General features: G+C 40.9%; 1 protein-coding gene across 1 annotated transcript; it reads right to left on the reverse strand.

Annotated features, from left to right (window-relative positions):
- Positions 1 to 2,642: 2,642 nt before the first annotated feature.
- Positions 2,643 to 7,649, reverse strand: glp2r (glucagon-like peptide 2 receptor; the record flags this gene model as incomplete). The annotated part of the gene is made up of 13 exons (XM_084002165.1): positions 2,643 to 3,011; positions 3,345 to 3,386; positions 3,472 to 3,610; positions 3,712 to 3,800; positions 4,136 to 4,202; positions 4,285 to 4,345; positions 4,902 to 5,061; positions 5,151 to 5,307; positions 5,678 to 5,784; positions 5,940 to 6,061; positions 6,157 to 6,255; positions 6,339 to 6,429; positions 7,575 to 7,649. 13 exons carry the CDS (start codon positions 7,647 to 7,649, stop codon positions 2,643 to 2,645), a joined length of 1,578 nt encoding a protein of 525 aa, XP_083858291.1.
- Positions 7,650 to 21,106: the final 13,457 nt, after the last annotated feature.

Raw genomic sequence — 21,106 nt, forward strand, 5'->3', positions numbered from 1 at the left:
CAGTGTGTCAGTTACTCATCTCCTACTAAAAGCCTGTGCATCTGCTGGCTGCAGGCAGAAATGAAATCATGCACAAAATGATAGCTATACTTTTGCAACAGAGGGTGGAAAAAAATTGACAGCGGGGTAATTTATCTTGTTTCATCTCTCGGTATGAAGGGAGCGTTCATTTGACTTTTTAATTACGCTGGCAGTGGAAACTTGGATTATTGTCTGACAGGATCAGATGACAGTCGGCTTCTGGCTTGTGTTTTGTAAAGCGCCGAGTCCGGTGGATGTCAGCGTGTGTTCAGAGCTCAAGAATTTGACCTCGCGGCTCGTGCTCATGAAAAAAAAATCCACTGTATGTCAAAGTCAATCGAGTTCTTTACCTGAATATACAGTATGGAGTCTCACTAAGCAGTCTGGCACCGCTGGAGATCATATTTCAATTTCAATTCAGCAGAAAAGAAATCCTCTAGGCAATATTTGAGCATTTCCTGTGACAGATCTGCTTTTGTCAAAGCCTTCTGTTCAAAGTTGCACTTCTCATTTATTATATTAGAAATGGATGACTTTACAATGTATAAGGAAAGAGGACTCGTAACACAACCAGCAGCTGTTTTTAATGAAAACTCAACCAAAACATGTATGAAAAGCGAGTGAACCTTCCTGTAGGAGGCTAATGATGCTCTATATATCTGGTTTGTTGGCATGTTTACACCTGTCCAACATGACTATGTCTTATAATGAATATATGATGCTTCATGTCTGCTGAATGTGTAAATATGCAGCTGTTTGCTAAGCGCCCCCGAGTGGCCACAAGAGGAATGGCTGTTGCAGCTTGTAGAGTCCTGTGTAGAGTCTGTTTCTGCAGCCATGTGTCACACAGTCACCTGTTATAGGGAGGGTGGTCGCCCTGACAACATGGTCGTCCAGACAACCACCGACAAAGCCAGCTTGTAAAATGGACTTTTTTGATTGGATAGGGTTTGTACGGTCCCGCCACGGCCACAGATGACCATTAAAAATGAATGTATGTCAGAGTATTTAATGTTCATTGCTATCGGTATGTTGGCGAGGATTTCAAGTAACATAACAAATTGTTTCTGAATAGAATCACCTTTAATTGAGGATCTGAAGGTCCAGTGAAAAATACTTTTCCATGCAGCAGCAGGATAATAACCGGCTTCGACCTGTTAATTGCAGTAATCCAGCTGCCTTCTATCAGAGTGTAATTATAGAGCATGATTTGTTGGGTATCTCTATGAGACGGACAGCTGATCTAGGAGCAGCCAAACCTTTCACCGCGGTGAGACGAGGAGAGGTGTGATTCTGATCTGGGGTCAGAGTTATGAGGAGACGACTCTTGCTCCTGCTTGAGTCCCTCCGTCTTGCTCCTGCTTGTCCGCGGCGCATGCCTGTGCATGACACATGTTTATGGAATCTGATTAATTAAAGGTTTGAGGTGGCAGCTGAATCTTGACACAAAGATTACATCTTTGGCACAAAAAAGAGGCCCTTGTTATTAGACGTATATGTGCATACAGTGACATTTCACACATGTTGTGGTTGTGTATGAGTGATGTTATTTTAACATTTTGGTTGTACAATAACACAAACAGTGATTCAACAATGACATGCCGAGCTGGCCCGAGGCATAAGCAAACTACGCGGCTGCTTAGGGCCCCTCTGGCCACTAGGGGGCCCCCAAGAACACTTGAAAATGTTTTTTTTTTAAATATTTTGTCATATGTATTGTCCTTTTGAGTTAAATATACTTGTTAAGATGAAAGCTGCATCATGTGCATGTCAACGGACGTTTTCTACGACAGTCACGGACTGAACAGCACTTTAGCGGCGCCAAGGAGATGGGGAAGGCCCCGAATCCAATCCTGCTTAGGGCCCCATGAAGGCTTACATATGTGTATGCACTTTTATAACCTTTCCAATCTTGAAACCACTCAAAATGCTGTACACACCATGTCAGCATTTCCCCATTAACACACATTCATACACTGGTGGAAGAGGCTTCCATGTGATAGCATGTAGAGCTGGAGGAATATAGAGAAATTAGCCAAAGACAAAAGCAGGATTCTCCGTGGAACAGCGCAACAGTGACACCTAGTGGCTCAGGTTGGCCTACTGCCTTACAACAACATCACCACTGAGCCCTGATGTCCAAACCTACAGCACACCTTCTTTCTAAAGACTATCATCTTTAGAAATAACCTTCATGTAGCCGGTGCATGAAGCTTATTAATCAGGATTCAGGCTGTCAGTGAAGTACGGTGGCCCTGAAGTGCCAAACCACAACAGCAACTCACACAACCACAAATGAGTGTCTACTATAAAGGGTGGCTTTATTTGGGAATACACAATGTAAACAATAACAATTTTTTTTTAACACAGGTCCAAACTACAGGACAGAACAACGAAACCCAACTTAGTTAATGTTGTACTCATAATATAATAATATGCACTTATATTCAGTTTTTTATATACGTTTTTTAAAAAAAATCTAATTTGCAATGAATCAAGAACACAGTAACAACAAAGTTCACCCGGGGTTTGTAAACCATCTTTGGAAGAATGTGTTTCTTCATAACAATGTCAGTCTTTTCCAACATTTCCATGTCAGAGAATAAAAGCAGCAGCGAGCTTTAGAACTCACTTTCCTCCAGAATCTCCTCCATGGTCTCCCCGAGTGTCATTTCTCCATCACTAATAGACAGGCTCTTCCTGGGAAGACAGTCATGTCTCGTGGCGTTACAGCCCTTCAAACCTTGACCTTTGACCTCTCTCGGTCCGTGCCCTCCACGTCCTTCGTGCACAGCCACCTGAAGCTGGTGTGGATGTGTTGAGGAGGCGCCGCCCTCGTCGTAGGAGTCGCTCTGCTGGGAGCTCTGCGGGCGACGTCCTTGTCTGTTCTTCCACAGGTGTTTGAGAGGAACCCTCCGGAAACACCTCCTGACCTGGAAGTGGTTGGTGAAAAGGAGAAGCTGCCAGCGCTTCTTCAGTTCAGCTTGGACCTAAACTCCAGTATAAAGAAATGTGTATGGTCTCCATCAGATCAGAAATATATGAATCTTTAGCTGCAAAAAGATGAATGCATGTTTTTGTCTGCTGCTGCTGCTGGAAGCTAATTTAATTCTATGGTGTGGTCAGACCAAAACAATGCACTAAAAGAGGCTTCAAAACCTTCCTGAGGGGAACTGCAGAATAAATCTCTATGGATTAAATATGGATGTTGGGCCTTTTTTGTAAAGATTACAGCAAATTACATTAAAAAAGAAGAGATGACTGGCCTAAGCTTGCAATTAATATGATTACAACATTCCTGCAAAATCACATTAGAAATGTACCTCTCCGTTAGCAAAGCAGTACAGCACAGCAACCAAGAACCCCTGGAAAATAGGTTACACGTTACAGATGATGGTTAATGTGTATTTATTGAAAACATGAGCTGCCATGTGTGTAAACAGGCGTTACCTGGAAGGAGCTGAGGGTGAGGTTGATGAAGTTCCTGGCGTAGCGACTGCTGCCCTCCACACATTCATCGATGAGCACGGTGAAGACAACTTCGTGGATTCCTAGAAGAGGAATCAGGACCAAAGTTGCTCTGGCCAAGCTGGAGGACAGAAAACAGACATGCAGTGCTTAATTATAGACTGTTGACAGGTTGTTTTAATGTATCGTGAGGCATGATTCAAAAGGAACAGACATAAATACCTGTATCTGTAGTCTGTGAACTTCACCTGATCTGCTTTCAGTTTGGACAGCAGCAGCATGAGGATCTTGATGAATATAAAGAAAATGACCTGCAACACCGAAGGTAGATTTAAAGGAAATGTTTCCAACAAAACTGCTGACTCAGTGGCTGAAAAGAACATGAACATCAAAGTATTTCTCTAACACAAACTTCACATACAAATGATTGACATGGACACACATTTTGCACGTTTTCATTAAGTATTACTTTTAAATGAATATATAGAAGCATCGTTCATGTGTGCACCAGACAGAAGGACATGATGCTCTAAAGAAAAAGTTAAAAAAAACATCACTTTGTGGCCATAAAATTGACAATTTGTGTGTTAAAACCAATAGAACATAAACCACAAGGTTAAATAACCGGCTTGGTTCAGAAACTTACCAGCACTGACAAAGTGATCGGGCCCCTTATTATCCACCAGAACCATCTGTTCACGATTGACCAGCATCTAAGGAATGGAAGGAGTTTAACAAGGTCAGGCAATGGGAGACACTTTAATTGATTTAGTTAATTTATGGTGAAACACTTACTCTGTGTTTTCATAAACAATCTTGACCACTGTCCACGGTGTTACGAACAAAACGGGTGTTCCTGAAAAGTAATAAAAGGATAAGATGCAACACGTTTAATCACACACACACACACACACACACACACACACACACACACACACACACACACACACACACTAAAAAAACTAAACGACCAAGTAAAATATAATGAAGACAAACACAGAACTTTCACCCAGGAGACTGCTGTCCATGTTCCATGTCAAACCAATTCAATTTTGACTTAATTCACTTTTGTTACACAGCATTCGTACTTTAAAAACGCACATTATTTTATTTAACAACTAATTACTGTTGCCTGTAATTAACTAAACCTCTACATTTCATTAGATATAGTTTATTTCTCTATTTCATGGCAGGTTGTGAAACAGTCACAAAGTGCAGTTTATTGGTTTTTGTGTAAAGGGACATTAATTGTTTTTTTTTTTGTGATGTTTATGTTGATGGAAGGTCTGGTTTACACAAATCTCTAAATTGTAAACCTATGACTACTTTGTTGGTTTGTAACAGGCAGGAAATGACACGTCAAACACTGAGAGGGGAATCTCGAGCGTCCGAGGAGAGGGAGAATGATTTACCCCATCCTAACAGCATGTATCTCTTCAGCAGACGTCTCTTGGTCAGCACGGCTGTGAAGAGCAGCGTGTGAAGGAAAATCGCCTCCACTAACAGCCAGAAGTAGTTACAGGCCACAAAGTACTCCATACACACTTTGGTCAATTTACACATCAATGCTATCTGCGGAGGTTGAGAAATGTGTCCCGTTAGTTTGGCTGATTCAAAATCACAGGTGCTTTACATCGTCAGAGGTTTCTGATTGTTGATACCGTAGAGCTCGAGTAGGCGTTCCACCCCGGGTCGTCCTTGGGCAACTTGGAATACATGATGTGCAAAACGATTTCCTTAGAGATGACAGACATGGCTCTCAGGATGAATGACACAAACAGATTTATATGAATGTAGTTCCTGGTACAGTGGAGCTTCCTGGTAAGCAGACACAGGGGCAATTTGAAGAAGGCATTGATCCACACTTCCTGTGCATAAGATAAGAGCATTACTGAGGGCAAACATGAAAAAACGATCATGATATAATATCATTTGTAAAGATTTGTCATTCTCATAGGCTTGTAAATAGAGCTGCGACACCATTCACATCGTCGGTTATTTATTGAATGACTGATAGAAGCTGATTCAAGACAAGTGAAGGACAAATACATGTTTAATTACCAATTTCAATAAAACGTAAATTATAAAAAAGACTTATGTCCAGCTGTGGGTACAGCATGATGATATTTTTCTGCACTTTTCTCCTTACAAAATGTTTTTATTCATACTATATTCATAACCCACTGACCTCAACATGCCTAAAAGGAGAGTAGCCAGGACCAGAGAGGACAGGGAAAGGGAATATCCAATGACAGAGATGAGTCTGAGGGCAGTCTGGCGAAGCATTTCTTCCTCCTGCACACACACACACACACACACACACACACACACACACACACACACACACACACACACACACACACACACACACACTATGGAATTACATGTTTCTGATAAAAAGACGTATTTTCTGCTCCAACAATTAGAGGGAGCAGGATCTAAGTCCTCACCTTGTCTTTGAAATAATGGTCCTCCTTACATTCTGAGTCGTCCCTCCAGGCCTGAGAGGAATTCTCCCTCTGTCTCCATCTCCCATTCCCCAGGCATTCCCGGTGAGCCCTCCTGGAGCCGTCTGCACAAAGACACATTATGCAACAGTCATTTATGTCATATAGTCAAAGCTTCAATGACTTCTATGTTTTAATTAAAACACAAGGCGGTCCTCACTGATCCAGGGTAAGTAAGAAGGACAGGGGACAGACACATTCCCAGGAGACGAATGAGGCCAACACACAAACGTGTCAAACGTTCCTTTACAGTAAATTCCTGTAAAACAAGTTTAAAAAAATCAAGTTTCCACAAATGTAATAACGAATGAAGATGATTAAAGAGTAGAACCGGAGGCTCACCTGTCAGTGAGAGCGTTGCCAGAGTCGTGTTGCAGTTCTGCCAGTATTCAGTTCGTTGAGCTATCAGACTTTCAAGCACGGAGCCGCTCCCCTGCAAGAGGATTCAGAAAACAGATTAGTATCTAAGAAGTTACATTTAAGAGAGACTTCCAGCCCTTCATTCTCCTGTACAACATGCCAGCCAGCTGGTTATTATGGCGCTGCTGTTCTTGCCTGGCAACCAATTTTAACCTACCATCCTATTATAGTACATTATTTGCAATGAGAGGCAGTCGTGCCCTGGAAGATGATGAGACACTTACACACAGGTTTCATTTACACATACAAAAAAGATGCGACTATCAAAGTACAAAGCATGCTGGGAAAATATGGTAATGAGTAATAATAACAACAACTGAATTCATGATCACAACTTAATAACAGCATAATTTTTGCGTTGATCAAATCAACAGAAAAACACACCTCGATGCATCTGCAGCCTGACCGTCTGCTGCAGTATTTCTATTTACCCACTTGGTGGGAGTATTTAATAAGTAATATCTTCATTTTCACCTGCGTGCATTGAATTCTATTGTTGATTAAAGGCGTTCTACGTTACTCAAACGCAGCTCCATTTACTCCTGACGTGGTTTCCTGACAAAAGCTTGTTCTATTTGACAGCTATTATTTTAATTTATGGTCCATCAGTAGTTATACATAGTCCTTAATTCATCAGCATTTGCTTTATTTGAGAAGAAAAGCATCTCTGTCGCTTCAGACAGAAGCCCAAAGCTCCCAGAGTTTCCAGCAGTGAGGAAGCAGATGAACGACCAGCGAGACGAGGCTCGTCTTATTCAGAGTCGTACCACCGACAAATTAAGACACACCTTAGACTTTCAACTGTGTAAATCACTGCATTAATCAATGTATGAATTCATGTTGAAGATGAAATTGAATTTGCACAAAACGTCAGTGCTCTGTGATTTAATTCTTTCTTTACTATTTTCTTTACTTTATTTCTTTTTTGAAAAACTCTCCTTAGATTAGATTTCAGGTAATGATTTCATACATCGATCATCTTTTCTTGTCTATGTGTTTCATGAGTCAAGTTCTGTTGAAACATATTGGATTAAAATAAAGATTTAGATCCGTCTGTGTGTGTCAGACATCACCAGGTTTACATGTGACTCACTGTGAGAGCTAAATAAAGCTGAAGTGTATTGAAAAGGCCTGCTTCTTGTTTGCATATTCATTTACCTGCTCGTTGAAGAGGATGAAGAGGAGCAGGACTGAGTGTCCTGCTGTAGTCCAGGCTGGCAGCAGGGTTGTCATGGTGCTCTGTGTTCACATTAAAAGCAGCAGCCTTAGTTTCCTCTCACTCATCCTCCTGTTAGTAGATAAGAGATCCAGTAGATCCACAATATTCAGAAGTTGTTCGATGAATTTGGAGGATTCCTAAAATTCCTGTAATTCCTAAAATCTTCTTGATCTTATCCAGTAATTTCCAGAATCTCAGTTCTTTCTGTAGACGGGTTGAATTTGTTAGGTGATCCTGGTTGGAGAAGTTCTCCGCTGCAGGTCCATGAAGATCCGTGTGTGAAGAGGGATCAGTCTGAGATTTCCTGGGGATCGTCAGTGGGAGATCGCCTCTCCCACCCCCGTCTTCCTACAACCAATCAAGATAAGGCCTGCTGCAGAACTGGACTGACTTTATTATCTGGCAACGTAAATGGCCAGATAAGGCTATTAGGACTACATACACACACGTGAATAAAATCACATATATTAAAAATCCCAATACATGCACACACACACACACACACACACACACACACACACACACACAACACACACACACACCAGCACTCGACCCCTCCCTTCGGTTTAGTTATCTCAGTAACTGAGCATCAGCCAGCGTTTCTGACACTAATGGGGATCTAATGTAAACTATCAGTGCTGAAGACAAACACAGGCGGGCAAACAGGAGAGCAGAGAGTCAACGCCACACGAGCCGGCGTCCTGCTTCATTTAAACGTTAGTTGGCAGGAATAAAAACAGCATCATTACTTCATTGTTTCATTCATTCCTATTTCTATGGCAGCATCTTAAAATATCACCATGAATCGCCTATTCACACATCCGGTAAACTGATACGACGTATCCATTTAGCTGTATAGTTTCTGATAGCTTCTCTATGATGACCAGGTATTTGCTGATCGTGTGTTTCTTTAAGCTGAACTGCTGTGAAACCAGAATGATGAGCACTATGAGCTAAAGGAGGCTAAATTGGTCCAAAAGCTGCAGTTTGATATTTGTGAGTCGGCTCATCATTACAAGTAATATATGTTAAATTAAACACATTTGATTCAATTTTAATACAAAAAAACAACTTAATCTCACAGAAATGACGATGGAAAGTCATATAAACAGAAAGACTTGAGGTGGATGGCTCAAACAGACACAGGACTTTCAATGAGGAAACCAGTGTTTTAGTCCGTAATTGTTTGTTACATTTTTGTGTATTTCAAATTAGTTTACATATTAATTTGAATGTGATGTTTTTCCTAAATCTAACTAAAAGGTTTCTAATTGAAATTGCTTCCATGGTGGCGGCACTTGTTAATATCTTATGGTCATTTCATGTGAAACATACACACATTAGAGGGTTGTGTAAGGAAAGACATGATGAAAACAGCTATTCTAATATCCAAATCCAGTAAAACTAAGGGAAAACACTCGATATGAGGAGGCAGATAAAATATAGACATGCCATCGAACTGAAGGCGCTAACCTCAGGGATGCATCATATAAAATGGTCTTTTGTTTTCGTGATATAACGAATAGCGCTTTAACGTGTATTTTAAGTTGTTGTGATCTGTTTTCCTTCCCCCCGTCTCGTCTTATCTCCTCTGACTCAGTCACTCACCTTTTCTCCGCCACATTCCTAGAATCTCCTTCGACTCCCGGACTTCCAGGAAACCCTGAACATCCCTGTGTTTCTCTACAATAAATCCTTTTCTGTTTGATCCTTTCACTCTCCGATCGGGTCTTCTTGATAAAGTATATCACATAAGTGTGGCTATGGTAAAGATGTAATAGAATCTATTGAAGAGGACAATCCTGGGCCTTTATTTGTGACTGATAGACAGCAGAGACTATAGAGCTGTGACAGGGCCATGCATCCATAGTGGGCCTAACCAGCTAACAGAGTGAAGATGTGCTTAAGAGCAGAGGGAAATGCACACATCAAACATGTGAATTGCTCTTGACTGAAATGGTAGTAAAGCAGTCTGACAGACCGCCTCAGGCTGTCGGCACGGTGGGATTCTCATTTAAAGCTGAGGAGGAAGGGAAGAGGCTGACGATGCGGCTGTCAAGGAGATATCGTGGGTGTTAAAGTGATCAGTTTTCAAGGTATTTGTCATGGAAACCCACAACTCAATCATAGCACATTAAAGTCTTTAAAACTGAAGGGTAGAAAATGTGATATGAATCCTGTAAAGAGGGAAACCCAATGAGACTTAATCTGCATTTATATAGAATGTTCTAGAGGTCAGAAGCGTAACCTCATCTATTTCCAAGAATGTGTTTGTTGTGTTGTTTTCAACGAGGCTGTCGGACAGAAAGGCTCATAAATAAATACCAGCGTGTTTCTCAACACGCTGGAAATACTGATGCGGTCTACTGTTGGTGGAGGAACAGGTATCATCTTCTACTGGGGTAGAAAAGAGAGGAAAAGGTGCAAAACGTTGCAGATGTGCATTAATGTTGGCTCGGAATTTTGATTTTTTTACTTTAAAGGCTAAAATAAATGTATATACACTTCCAATAACACCAGAATATCATCTGCTGTTGTTATAGATTATAATCTTACACGTTTTTATTTTTATTTTTGATTACAACTTACAGAACATTTTATTTCTTATTTCTAAATGTTCTTATTTATATGATGCCAGATTTTACTTGTATTTCTGTTGAGTACATTGTGAGAAAGAAAGGCAGTCAAATTCCTTGTATGTGTAGCAAACATGGCCAAATGCAGCTGATTGATTCTAATTCTCATTCTGACCTTTACCAGCAGGTGAACATGTTCATAACGTCAGGTATGTAATCTGTCTCTCTCCACCAGTCAAACTGACCAGGGGTTATGAATGCCTGACATAAATTTCACCTCGGCCCACACAGACGGCGATAAATCCAGGGAGTGAAAGTCGACAGAGGTCAGCCGTATTAACATGCCTGCATGTATCCATCCCGTTCGTTGGCTAACTAAGGGGGCTGGTGTTGTTATACATATTACATAAACACAGTCCTGTAAATGTTTACAATCTTCTGCAAATGGGTTGGAACGTGTTTAGTTGACAGGACAGGTGCTATGTGGCAGCTTTAAACAGGTTTCCACTCTGTTTGGGGCTCTGCTCTGTTCGCAGCTTTGATCATTTTTCAGGTGAAGAGTACAAACATTTCTTGGTAAAGAGGCAGTTGGCTGTGAGGCTGTAAAGGCGTTAACTGGCTGTGGCTATGAGACCAGAAGCAATCTGTGTCAATAGAGGAGAGTTAATGTAATAATAATAACGATGCCTTTTTATTTTATGGCACATTTCTTTCATTTCAAAGATGCAGCCCAGGGTGGTTAACGATACAGCGAAATGGAATAAAAACAATCATATCACGATATTATATCTATACATCAAAACATGACAATGATGCCATTACAATGAACCCGAGTTAAAGGTTGAGTGGGTGATTCTATTCAGAATGTTATATTACTTGAAATCTTCATAACACACTGATAGCAATGAATGAATTAAATGATCTGACATTTAAAAAAATTAAAAAAATGTCATCTGTGGCCGTAGCAGGGCTGTAAAAACCCTGTCCAATCAAAAAAGGTCTGAATGAAGGGGGCGGGACTTATTCCAAATTAGCTACCCGGACTATTTATGACCACTCTTGCAGGGCTGGACCCCCATCATATTTATTAGTCATAGTTGTTTATGTTTTTTATTGATGTTGTCTCATGTCTCCATGTATAATTGTATAATTGTTGGAACTTGTACTGCAAGACAAATTTCCGTGCAAACGGACAATAAAGTTTTATCTTATCTTAACTTATCTTAAATTAAGAGGTTTTCTTCCAACAGGAGATTTATTCACAGTTTAGGGCCATAAAACCAAAAAAAAAAAGCAGCCTCATGACATTTCTTCTGGGACACTTTTAAAAGAGAAATGATGTGAAATTAAGTTAAAATGGCTAATAAAATGAAGATAATTTGCTTAGACAGGTTAGCAAACACTAGACTTTCTGCGTTCGGACCTACGAGCATAACGATGTCTTCACACGTTGTTCCAACATTACTGTTAACTTTCTAAACGTTTCCTTGTTTTACGATCCTGTAATGTGTGTTTGTTTGTACATGTATGCAGGGCACATAAACACATGTGCATGTAACCTCCATGTATTTACATTCTTGCGGAGTCAGAGTGATGGCAGGGGAAAAATAAACAGGCTGAGGGCCACCGAGAGACGTTCAGGGACATCCTGTCCACGGTCTGCTGGGTCCAGGTGCAGCATCACTGTGTCGCCACATAACAGCATCAGAACTGCTGCAAAACCCTGAGGGGCCGAGGTCAGATAAAATCCTCCTTCTGGTTCCAATAAAAGGAATCATAGACATCAGGACCATCACCTATACGTCACGTTAAGTAATACTAAAAAACAACCGTTTAAGTGCATCGTTTTTCATCACAGGATCAGACAATAAAGGTTGAAGATACTCGCTTGAGGATGGACCTTAATGAAACCAGAAGGGTTTTCTCCAGGTTCTCCCGGTTTGAATGGATGAGGAGACTCTCCGCCTAAAACCAGATAAATAAAATGTCCATGTAAACATCAGAATGAGTAAACAGACGAGAAGCTTCATGATGCATTTCAGCATTCTTCCATGAGCTCATGATGGATGACTTTTACTTATCTTGATTATGTTAAATATCTTAGATTTATCTCCATATCTTCAAAAAATGCTGCTTAACTGCACAGAATACTTTTTGTTCTTTTGTACATGTTTTACGTTCATACCTTCAGTTTTTAGTATTTTTATTATTTACATTGTATTTTCTATTTGTGTGAAATAAGAATTTCATGCTCAGTGTGAACTATGTTTCTACTGTGTGTGTGTGTGTGTGTGTGTGTGTGTGTGTGTGTGTGTGTGTGTGTGTGTGTGTGTGTGTGTGTGTGTGTGTGTGTGTGTGTGTGACAAATAAAATCTTGTATCTTGAATCTTGAATCTAAATATCTTCCAATATCTTCCAATCCAGTGCAAAATATGACATCGTTAGCAAGGTTGTAATTTCAATTAAAAAAAGAAATATAAGACTATTAAATAGTAAATGCTGCAATTATAACTAATAAATTGTTATAATTGCAGCAGGTGGGGATGGAGGGGTTTTGGGATTGGTGTCTGGATAGGTGGGTTGATGAGAGCCTCTATGTATCTATGTATTTATGTATGTTATGTCTGTTGCTGTAACAATGTCTTGTCTTGTATTGTATGTTGGACCCCCTTGAAAACGAGATGACTGTTCATCTCAAGGGGTTATCCATAAATAAACTTCAATAGTATTTATTTCATTTTATAAAAGTGACGTTGCATGAAGCTACGTGAGTTTCCAAGCGTCTCATGGCGGGCGCCACAGCTGACACAGAAGAACTTCCTACGTGCTCCAGGCTGGGAAAACAGAGAAATTACATGTTACATTCCCTGCCTCCAGCAGCTCAGAAGCGCCCCCTGCAGGCTGCTTCTCCATCTTGTAGCTGCTTTAAACTTTGTTTTCTTTCAGCTTCGACCAACTAGCTGAAGGCGCTTCTCTATTGAAGCGAGTTTTTTTGCAGTAAAATATAACGTCGGCCATTGTGGAAGGTAACAAGGCAGTGACACAGGACTCAACCCTCTAATTCCCTCTATGTCCTTGGGCTTGGATGAAGCTAAATGAGGGCTGCTTCCCATCCTGCACCCCCTCAAACCCAACCCCACCCCCCCCCCACTCTCTCCATCCCTTTCAAGTGGATTTCTTCTTTTTTTGGTTTAACTTTTAAACATTTTATAATACTGATGAATATTATTAACGCATGCATGTTTTTATGGATGAGATGGAGGGAGAGATTAGCTCTGGTATGGGAAAGGAAGGGGGTTGTGGAGCTGGTTGTCAGCCCGCCACACAAGTGATTTATCATCCATTTACTTTCTCCCAAACACACACTACGCTGCTCAGTCTAAATAGGGCGACGGATCCTAAATAACCTCACATGGTCACGTTCACAGTCCAACGCTTACACGCTTATATTGATCATCACGTCTGAATTTATGAATAAAGCAGAGACCGTGTGTGTGGGGGTTCTTATTGTGATGAGTAATCAAAGGAATTTGAGGGCTGAGAATGAGAACTAATTATCCATGTTAACGATTGCAATGTTTATCCATCTAGGTTAGTTTATATTCAGGAGAGGGGTCATGAAAAGTTGCTGACGTGTTTACGTAGATACGAGACGTTCAAGCAGCTGAAAGGTCAGTTTGAATAAGAAAAAAGGGCATTTGATGCTGAACATCTCCAAGGCCAAGAGGCCATCATGACATTCTTTTTTTTTAGTGATTTATAACGGTGTATTTACCTCCGGTAACGGATCTGCCTGCTTCCACGCTTTTAAGCCAGAGATTGTTTTTGCTCTGACCCGCAGATAACAATCAAACCATTAATATCTTCCACATTTATCGGCTCCTCGTGGCAGCTGTGTATATATATATATACACACATATTTTGGCTGGCATTTCATCACAGAGCGTTGTTGTGTTTTGTTTGTACTCCAACCCAACACTGCTGCATGGGATGACGCCCAGCAAGAAAACGCATTAGGTTTTTATTGATTGGAGGAAGGACACTGTGCTCTAATGGGAGCTGCGACAATAATCATGTCATGGATTTACGAATATGCTGCCCCTATTGATCAGCTCTGCACTGTACATGAACAGTATTAACACTGTGGAGACTAATCTTTCAATAATTCTCTGATATTAAGACTCGTTTCTGATGATCATGTTCTCCTTTGATTAGCGTTCCAACTCACTGGAGAACTGGAGATGGATTCAAACGCTCTGGAAAATCTGTTGATACGAATCAACACACATCCTGCATCCCTTCCTTGTCCCCCCCCCCCCCCCCCCTACAACAAACTCAACATAAACACTATCAATTCTGTCTGTGTTTTTAGGCTGAGGTCCAAAAACTCATGGTTGAGCTCTGTTCACGTCGTTGCTCCCCATCCTGCCCAGATTTGGCCACAAGTGTCTCCTACTTGAAAATGTATTTCTTTCTCTGTAACATTAGTTTCTCCCAGAACATGACCACAGATCCCCCCCCCCCCCCCCCCCCACCCCTCCAACCAGTCACAGGCCTTTAACATGACATAGTGGCAGAAGACAAGATCCCACAGCTAAAGACGTGTTCACAGAGTAATGATGTGCAGACCAGCAGCGATGTCAGCACGAAACCCTCTCAAACAGATCCAGACTGCTTCTCTACTCTGTCAGGTCTCACAAGTGGGGGAAAAAAAAATCTACCGAAAAACAACTTCACACCCTCCCGTTGCAGCAGATAAAGATCAGCCAGACGTGTCCCGCAATCCTCTGGGAAAAACAGAAATGTTCTCTCTCCGAGTCTGGCTGTGAAGTGTGGAATGTGAAGAAGAAGAAGAAAACAGATAAACAAAGTGACAAATATGGAGAAGTAGAAATAGTGATGCAACCAAAACAACCAGGCCAAATGAACTTGTGAGCTGTTCCTCCGCCTGCAGGGAAGAGACATCGCCTACAGGGGGCGGTGTTGCTCCTGCTATGAAAAAAAGTCACTAAATGGAGCTCCTCAAACTCTCACTTCAAAGTCACTAAATTAAAATGAGAATTAAATTTATTTATTGAATTATATATGTCCTGTCCAAATGAGCCAACTTAATGAGTATTAACACGTTGATTTAGTAAGTTAAAGTCTTTCTGTGACTAAAGAGGTAAATTAAGGAGAAAACTCACACATTTATGAGAAAAAATGTCCCTGATTTACGAGAAAAAAAACTAAAATAGATTTTATAGACTGAATGTAGTGTAAAGCCTGGAATAGTCAAAAAAAAGACTAGAAATGTCAGGTTTTTTAAGGAGAAAAAGAGCTCAGTTTCCAAAAGCAGATACAATTTGTAGGAAAAAAAGGTCTTAACAATATATATATTATGAATTATATTATTATTATTATGTATTATTATTTATTATTATTATTATTTATTATTATTTATTATTATTTATTATTATTTATTATTATTTATTATTATTATTATTATTGTTATTATTGTTGTTGTTGTTGTTATTAATTTTTGTTATTATTATTATTATTGTTATTATTATTATTATTATTATTGTTATTATTATTATTATTATTTATTATTATTATTATTATTATTATTATTATTATTATTATTATTATTATTATTATTATTATTATTATTATTATTATTTGTATTATTATTTGTATTATTATTTGTATTATTATTATTATTGGAGTGTCCCCAAAAGACACGACTGTGTGTGTGTGTGTGTGTGTGTGTGTGTAGTAGGTTGTACTACAGTACAGCTGTTATGAAGGGGAAAATAAACATTTGATTACTTTCTTTTGTAATAATTTGCGAAATGCAAAATAATATTTAGATATTTGGAGTTGAACTGAGGTGAGAGTGGCCCGGGAAACACTGATGAAAGGACTAAATCCAGTCACAAATTCATTTCATGACTACAAACGTGTCCTTCTCCATTATCCTAATCTCAATCATCGTGCAAAAATTTTCCCAGACAATCGGGGGAACTCATCGAGGTCAGACCGGAAAATGGGTCATTCATTTGTCACCCAGCTTTTCATATCCAACACCGCGGCTATCCCTGCAATCGCTCTTCATTTCCCCAAACGTTTAACACGTGTCCCGATGTTTGGAAATACGATAAGATGAGTCCGAGCTGCGTCTCTCAGACTGTATCCTCACTTGACTTGATACTCACAGAATCCGGTGTTTTTAAATACCGGACGTGAAGAAATCACTCACGTCATCTCTGTTCTTTGAACATAGAGATGACATTTCCCAGGCTTTCGCTTCTTCTGAACTTCCTTAATAGTTCATTATTCACTGATTCTATTGTCTCTGTATGTAACATGGTTAATAATGTCATGTGTGGAGCGGTGCTGGATGTGGGCGTCCCGCCATGATGCCAATAATTAACACCTACAATAGTCCAGGGATTTCATGTCTAACCTGCTTGACAGTGATTGATTGTGACCACAAAATGCAATTAGCTGCTCAGATTTCCCTAAAGTGGGCTGAACCGTGGTGTAGTGGGTAGCACTGTCACCTCACAGCCAGAGGGGTTCGATTCCCGGTTCCTTCTGTGTGGAGTTTGCATGTTCTCCCCGTGTGAGCGTGGGTTCTCTCCGGGTTCTCCGGCTTCCTCCCACAGTCCAAAGACATGCAGGATGGGGATAGGTTCATTGGTGACTCTAAATGTCCCGTAGGTGTGAATGGTTGTTTGTCTCTACATGTCTCCCTGTGATAGACTGGTTACCTGTCTGTCTCTACATGTCTCCCTGTGATAGACTGGTTACCTGTCTGTCTCTACATGTCAGCCCTGTGATAGACTGGTTACCTGTCTGTCTCTACATGTCAGCCCTGTGATAGACTGGTTACCTGTCTGTCTCTACATGTCTCCCTGTGATAGACTGGTTACCTGTCTGTCTCTACATGTCAGCCCTGTGATAGACTGGTTACCTGTCTGTCTCTACATGTCGGCCCTGTGATAGACTGGTTACCTGTCTGTCTCTACATGTCTCCCTGTGATAGACTGGTTACCTGTCTGTCTCTACATGTCAGCCCTGTGATAGACTGGTTACCTGTCTGTCTCTACATGTCTCCCTGTGATAGACTGGTTACCTGTCTGTCTCTACATGTCTCCCTGTGATAGACTGGTTACCTGTCTGTCTCTACATGTCTCCCTGTGATAGACTGGTTACCTGTCTGTCTCTACATGTCTCCCTGTGATAGACTGGTTACCTGTCTGTCTCTACATGTCTCCCTGTGATAGACTGGTTACCTGTCTGTCTCTACATGTCGGCCCTGTGATAGACTGGTTACCTGTCTGTCTCTACATGTCAGCCCTGTGATAGACTGGTTACCTGTCTGTCTCTACATGTCAGCCCTGTGATAGACTGGTTACCTGTCTGTCTCTACATGTCAGCCCTGTGATAGACTGGTTACCTGTCTGTCTCTACATGTCGGCCCTGTGATAGACTGGTTACCTGTCTGTCTCTACATGTCGGCCCTGTGATAGACTGGTTACCTGTCTGTCTCTACATGTCTCCCTGTGATGGACTGGTTACCTGTCCAGGTGAACCCTGCCTTCGCCCAATGACAGCTGGGATCGGCCCCAGACCCCCAAGACCCTGAATAACCCTGAATAACTTACAGCTCCACATCAGAAGCCAGATGGAGCCACTTGGTTACAAAAATCCAAGATGCCGTTGGCCAGAATCCATGATGCCGACCTCGAGGCTTAAAAACCTTGTCACCGTGACTACGTCCACTTCTTATAAACAGTATGCATGAGAATCTATGAAGCACAACCTGATGCTGTGCTGTGATTGGCCGGTCTGCCGTCAGAGAAGGGTCTGTAAGTTATGATGCGGCTGAATTTCTGCCTGCAAAATTCCACCCGAGCTGTCGTTGCAATGGTTCAGCAGCATCACCGTCTGCTGTCGAGCCAAACACGATGAAACAAAAAAGGGGGGCTTTGACAGACACACGAGTCAGTCAGCAGCAGCAGCCTCGCTGTGTTCGGGAGCAGCAGGGTTATTATGGCGACAGTATAGGCTGAGCTTTATTTGTTAGGCTGGCCTCCTTCATCCATTCCCACACTGAATTCCCCAGCTGACTGAGCCAAATAGGGCCACATGGATGATTGCCTGTGACCTTTCAATTTACCAGACTTCACACCTGGTCCCACTGGGAGGAGGGCGAGACGAGGAGAAACTCAGAATACTCGGTGTGATGGTTGCATGCAGTTTTAATAGCAAACATTTTATATAGAATGCAGCTTTTTAAAACGTGAAAACGTGAGCAGGAGCCTGGAGAACATCTCCATGGAGCGGGATGATCCACGTGTTGTGTTTGACACAAATCTTCTTGTGTTTAACACCAGACATTCGCATGTTCATGTCGGCTGGTGAGGAGAAGAAGAACACAGAGAGAGGCAGAAAGATCTGGGGAATCACAGCGAGTTCAGAAAGGAAAGCCTGCAGTCGAGCGTACCCCGGGGTTCACTGCCGCTCTGACCTAGATACACTACTTAAGCTCACGAGCACTGGTGCAATTACTGAAAAGAAGATTCCACGGGCACAATGCCTTCATTAGACATGCCAGTTGATACTGGGGACATTAATCAGAATGGAGAAATGGCTTTGGGATGGAAAATAAGCACAAAAAAAGAGGGGAAAAGGGGGGAGATTAAAGGCTATGTGAGGGATGGGGAAACTATTTGCAAGAAAACTTGCAAAACAATGAATGTTTTAAAAACGTTTTAGTTAAATGTTGAATAATGTGGAGCTTGAAACATTGTTTTTATAATCACATATTTTGTATATTATTCAGCTATTCTCAGACATTCATACAAATTTAAACCATTCCCTCCTTTTTAAATGTTTTCTTCCCCCTCTATAATTAGTCTTTCTCAGTATTTAATATCACGAGCTCGGATGTGATGATTCATGGAGACAGACATGATAATTAATGTCCCTGAACATAAAACAAAAGACTACATTTCCTGACTATTTCACGAACTGTCATGGGAGGTTGTGAACGTACACGATTGATGTCAAAAACCTAAAGTAAAGAAATGTTCTGTCCGTTCTCAGGTTTGTGATTGTGCTTGTTAATTCCGCCGGTCGCCATGCGGACCCTCTCTTTGTGGAGCGGGGGGGGGGGGGATCAGCGGCGAACACGTGTGAGCAGGTGTGCTGAAGGGGTTTGATCTCTCCCTCTCCGGCCTCCTTCATCTCTCTGTCACATCCAGCTGCGACTCTTGTTCAGCTGCTTCATTGTCATTCTGAAGGCTTGTCTGTCCTCCAGGAACCAGAATATCCCGCTCCGTCTCAGGCGATATATCTCCTTGTTGGAGATGAGCTTTGACCACTAAAAAGTAGTCATTTAATCGCTATTCTGATGTGAAAATACTGAATTAACCTTTACGGCAACATTATTATTATTTATTGATGTAAGGCTGTCAGAAAACAGGACAATAAATGACCCTGAATTATTGCACAAACATCAACCAAGTTGGAAAGATAAAGAAAACCTGATATTATTATTATATTATTATATTATATTATTATATAATTTCCCTCTAAACTGACCAACTGAACACAAATTTGAGACGGACATAACATTTCCTAACTTAATTAGTCCCCCTGAATGCCCCATAGGACATTTCTAAATGAATAATGGCTCTGATAATTAATTCCATATTTTAAATGTAGGTGTAATTACAGACTTTGGCTGTTAATGTCTGATGTTTTGTCCACCCGTCCTCGATAACAATGTCCCCTGACTTCCTGCTTTGCTCCATCATCATTACTTTGGCTGCTAGAGGGCAAAACCACTCGTACAGTTGCAGCGTTCTGCTGGAAAACAGCACACAACTCATCCATATGAAAAAGATAAGAATTCCACTGTAATGAAATGAATCACATATATGACAAAACACGCTTTGATCTGACCCAGAACCAGCCGGCTCTCCATCATCTGAGTCCCCGCTATGCAAATCAATATGTATCTCTCTGCCCCCGCAAGGTCATCACATGTGATGAGGATCTATGGAGTTGTTTTTCTTCTTTGGCTTTGGGGCACAGAAGGAATAAACCATCGGGTGAGTCCAAGATAAGAGGATCAAACAGTTTAATTTCATATAGTCTTCACCCTCTATCGCCATGACTTTATCCTGGGTTTGCATGTGAAGCACTGAAACGACGTTAATCCACTCCCACCTGTGTGTCACCTCAGTCTTACCTGCGGTGAAACCAGAAAATCTGCTCCTTTTTTCAAGCATCCCCTGCTTTATGATCGATTTGACCCTAATTGTGACCATAATCTACCAAATGAGCATCATGCTGGATTGAAGAAGACTTGAAACTAGAGATTAAGACCATAAACTCATGTTTATGATGTTTACTGAGATAATAAATGAAGAGAGAAGACGGTTTATTTTCTTATAGACTTCCATGCATTAGACTTGAACGGAGGATGGTTCATTTTTCAGAACCAGAGGATGAGGTCCCATGGTGGTCCACCAGAAGAAGTGGTACTCAGCCTCTCTATTGAATCGATGTTAAATGATGGGGTTTTTGGAGAGAAGATGGACATATGTTCAAGTCTTTGTTTTTGTCTCTTTGGAGTGAAGCACTGAATCAATTGGCTGCTTAAAAATTCCAAAGTCTGATTCCTTTAAATGGCACTTATTTATTTTATTTTATTGTTTATTGCAACATTCCCTCAAATAATTGTGAAAATGTTATATAAAAAAGACGTCTAGCTTCAGCTAATTTGCAGGCAATCAAACCTTTATATGAATTTATCATTTTATTCACAAAAACCTAAAGCTTATTTTGTATATTTTTGTATTACAATGTTCATTTAATTTAATCATATTTGCTTGGTC

This window comes from Eutrigla gurnardus (genome assembly GCF_963514095.1).
Source record: "Eutrigla gurnardus genome assembly, chromosome: 22".
Classification (NCBI taxonomy): Eukaryota; Metazoa; Chordata; class Actinopteri; order Perciformes; family Triglidae; genus Eutrigla; species Eutrigla gurnardus.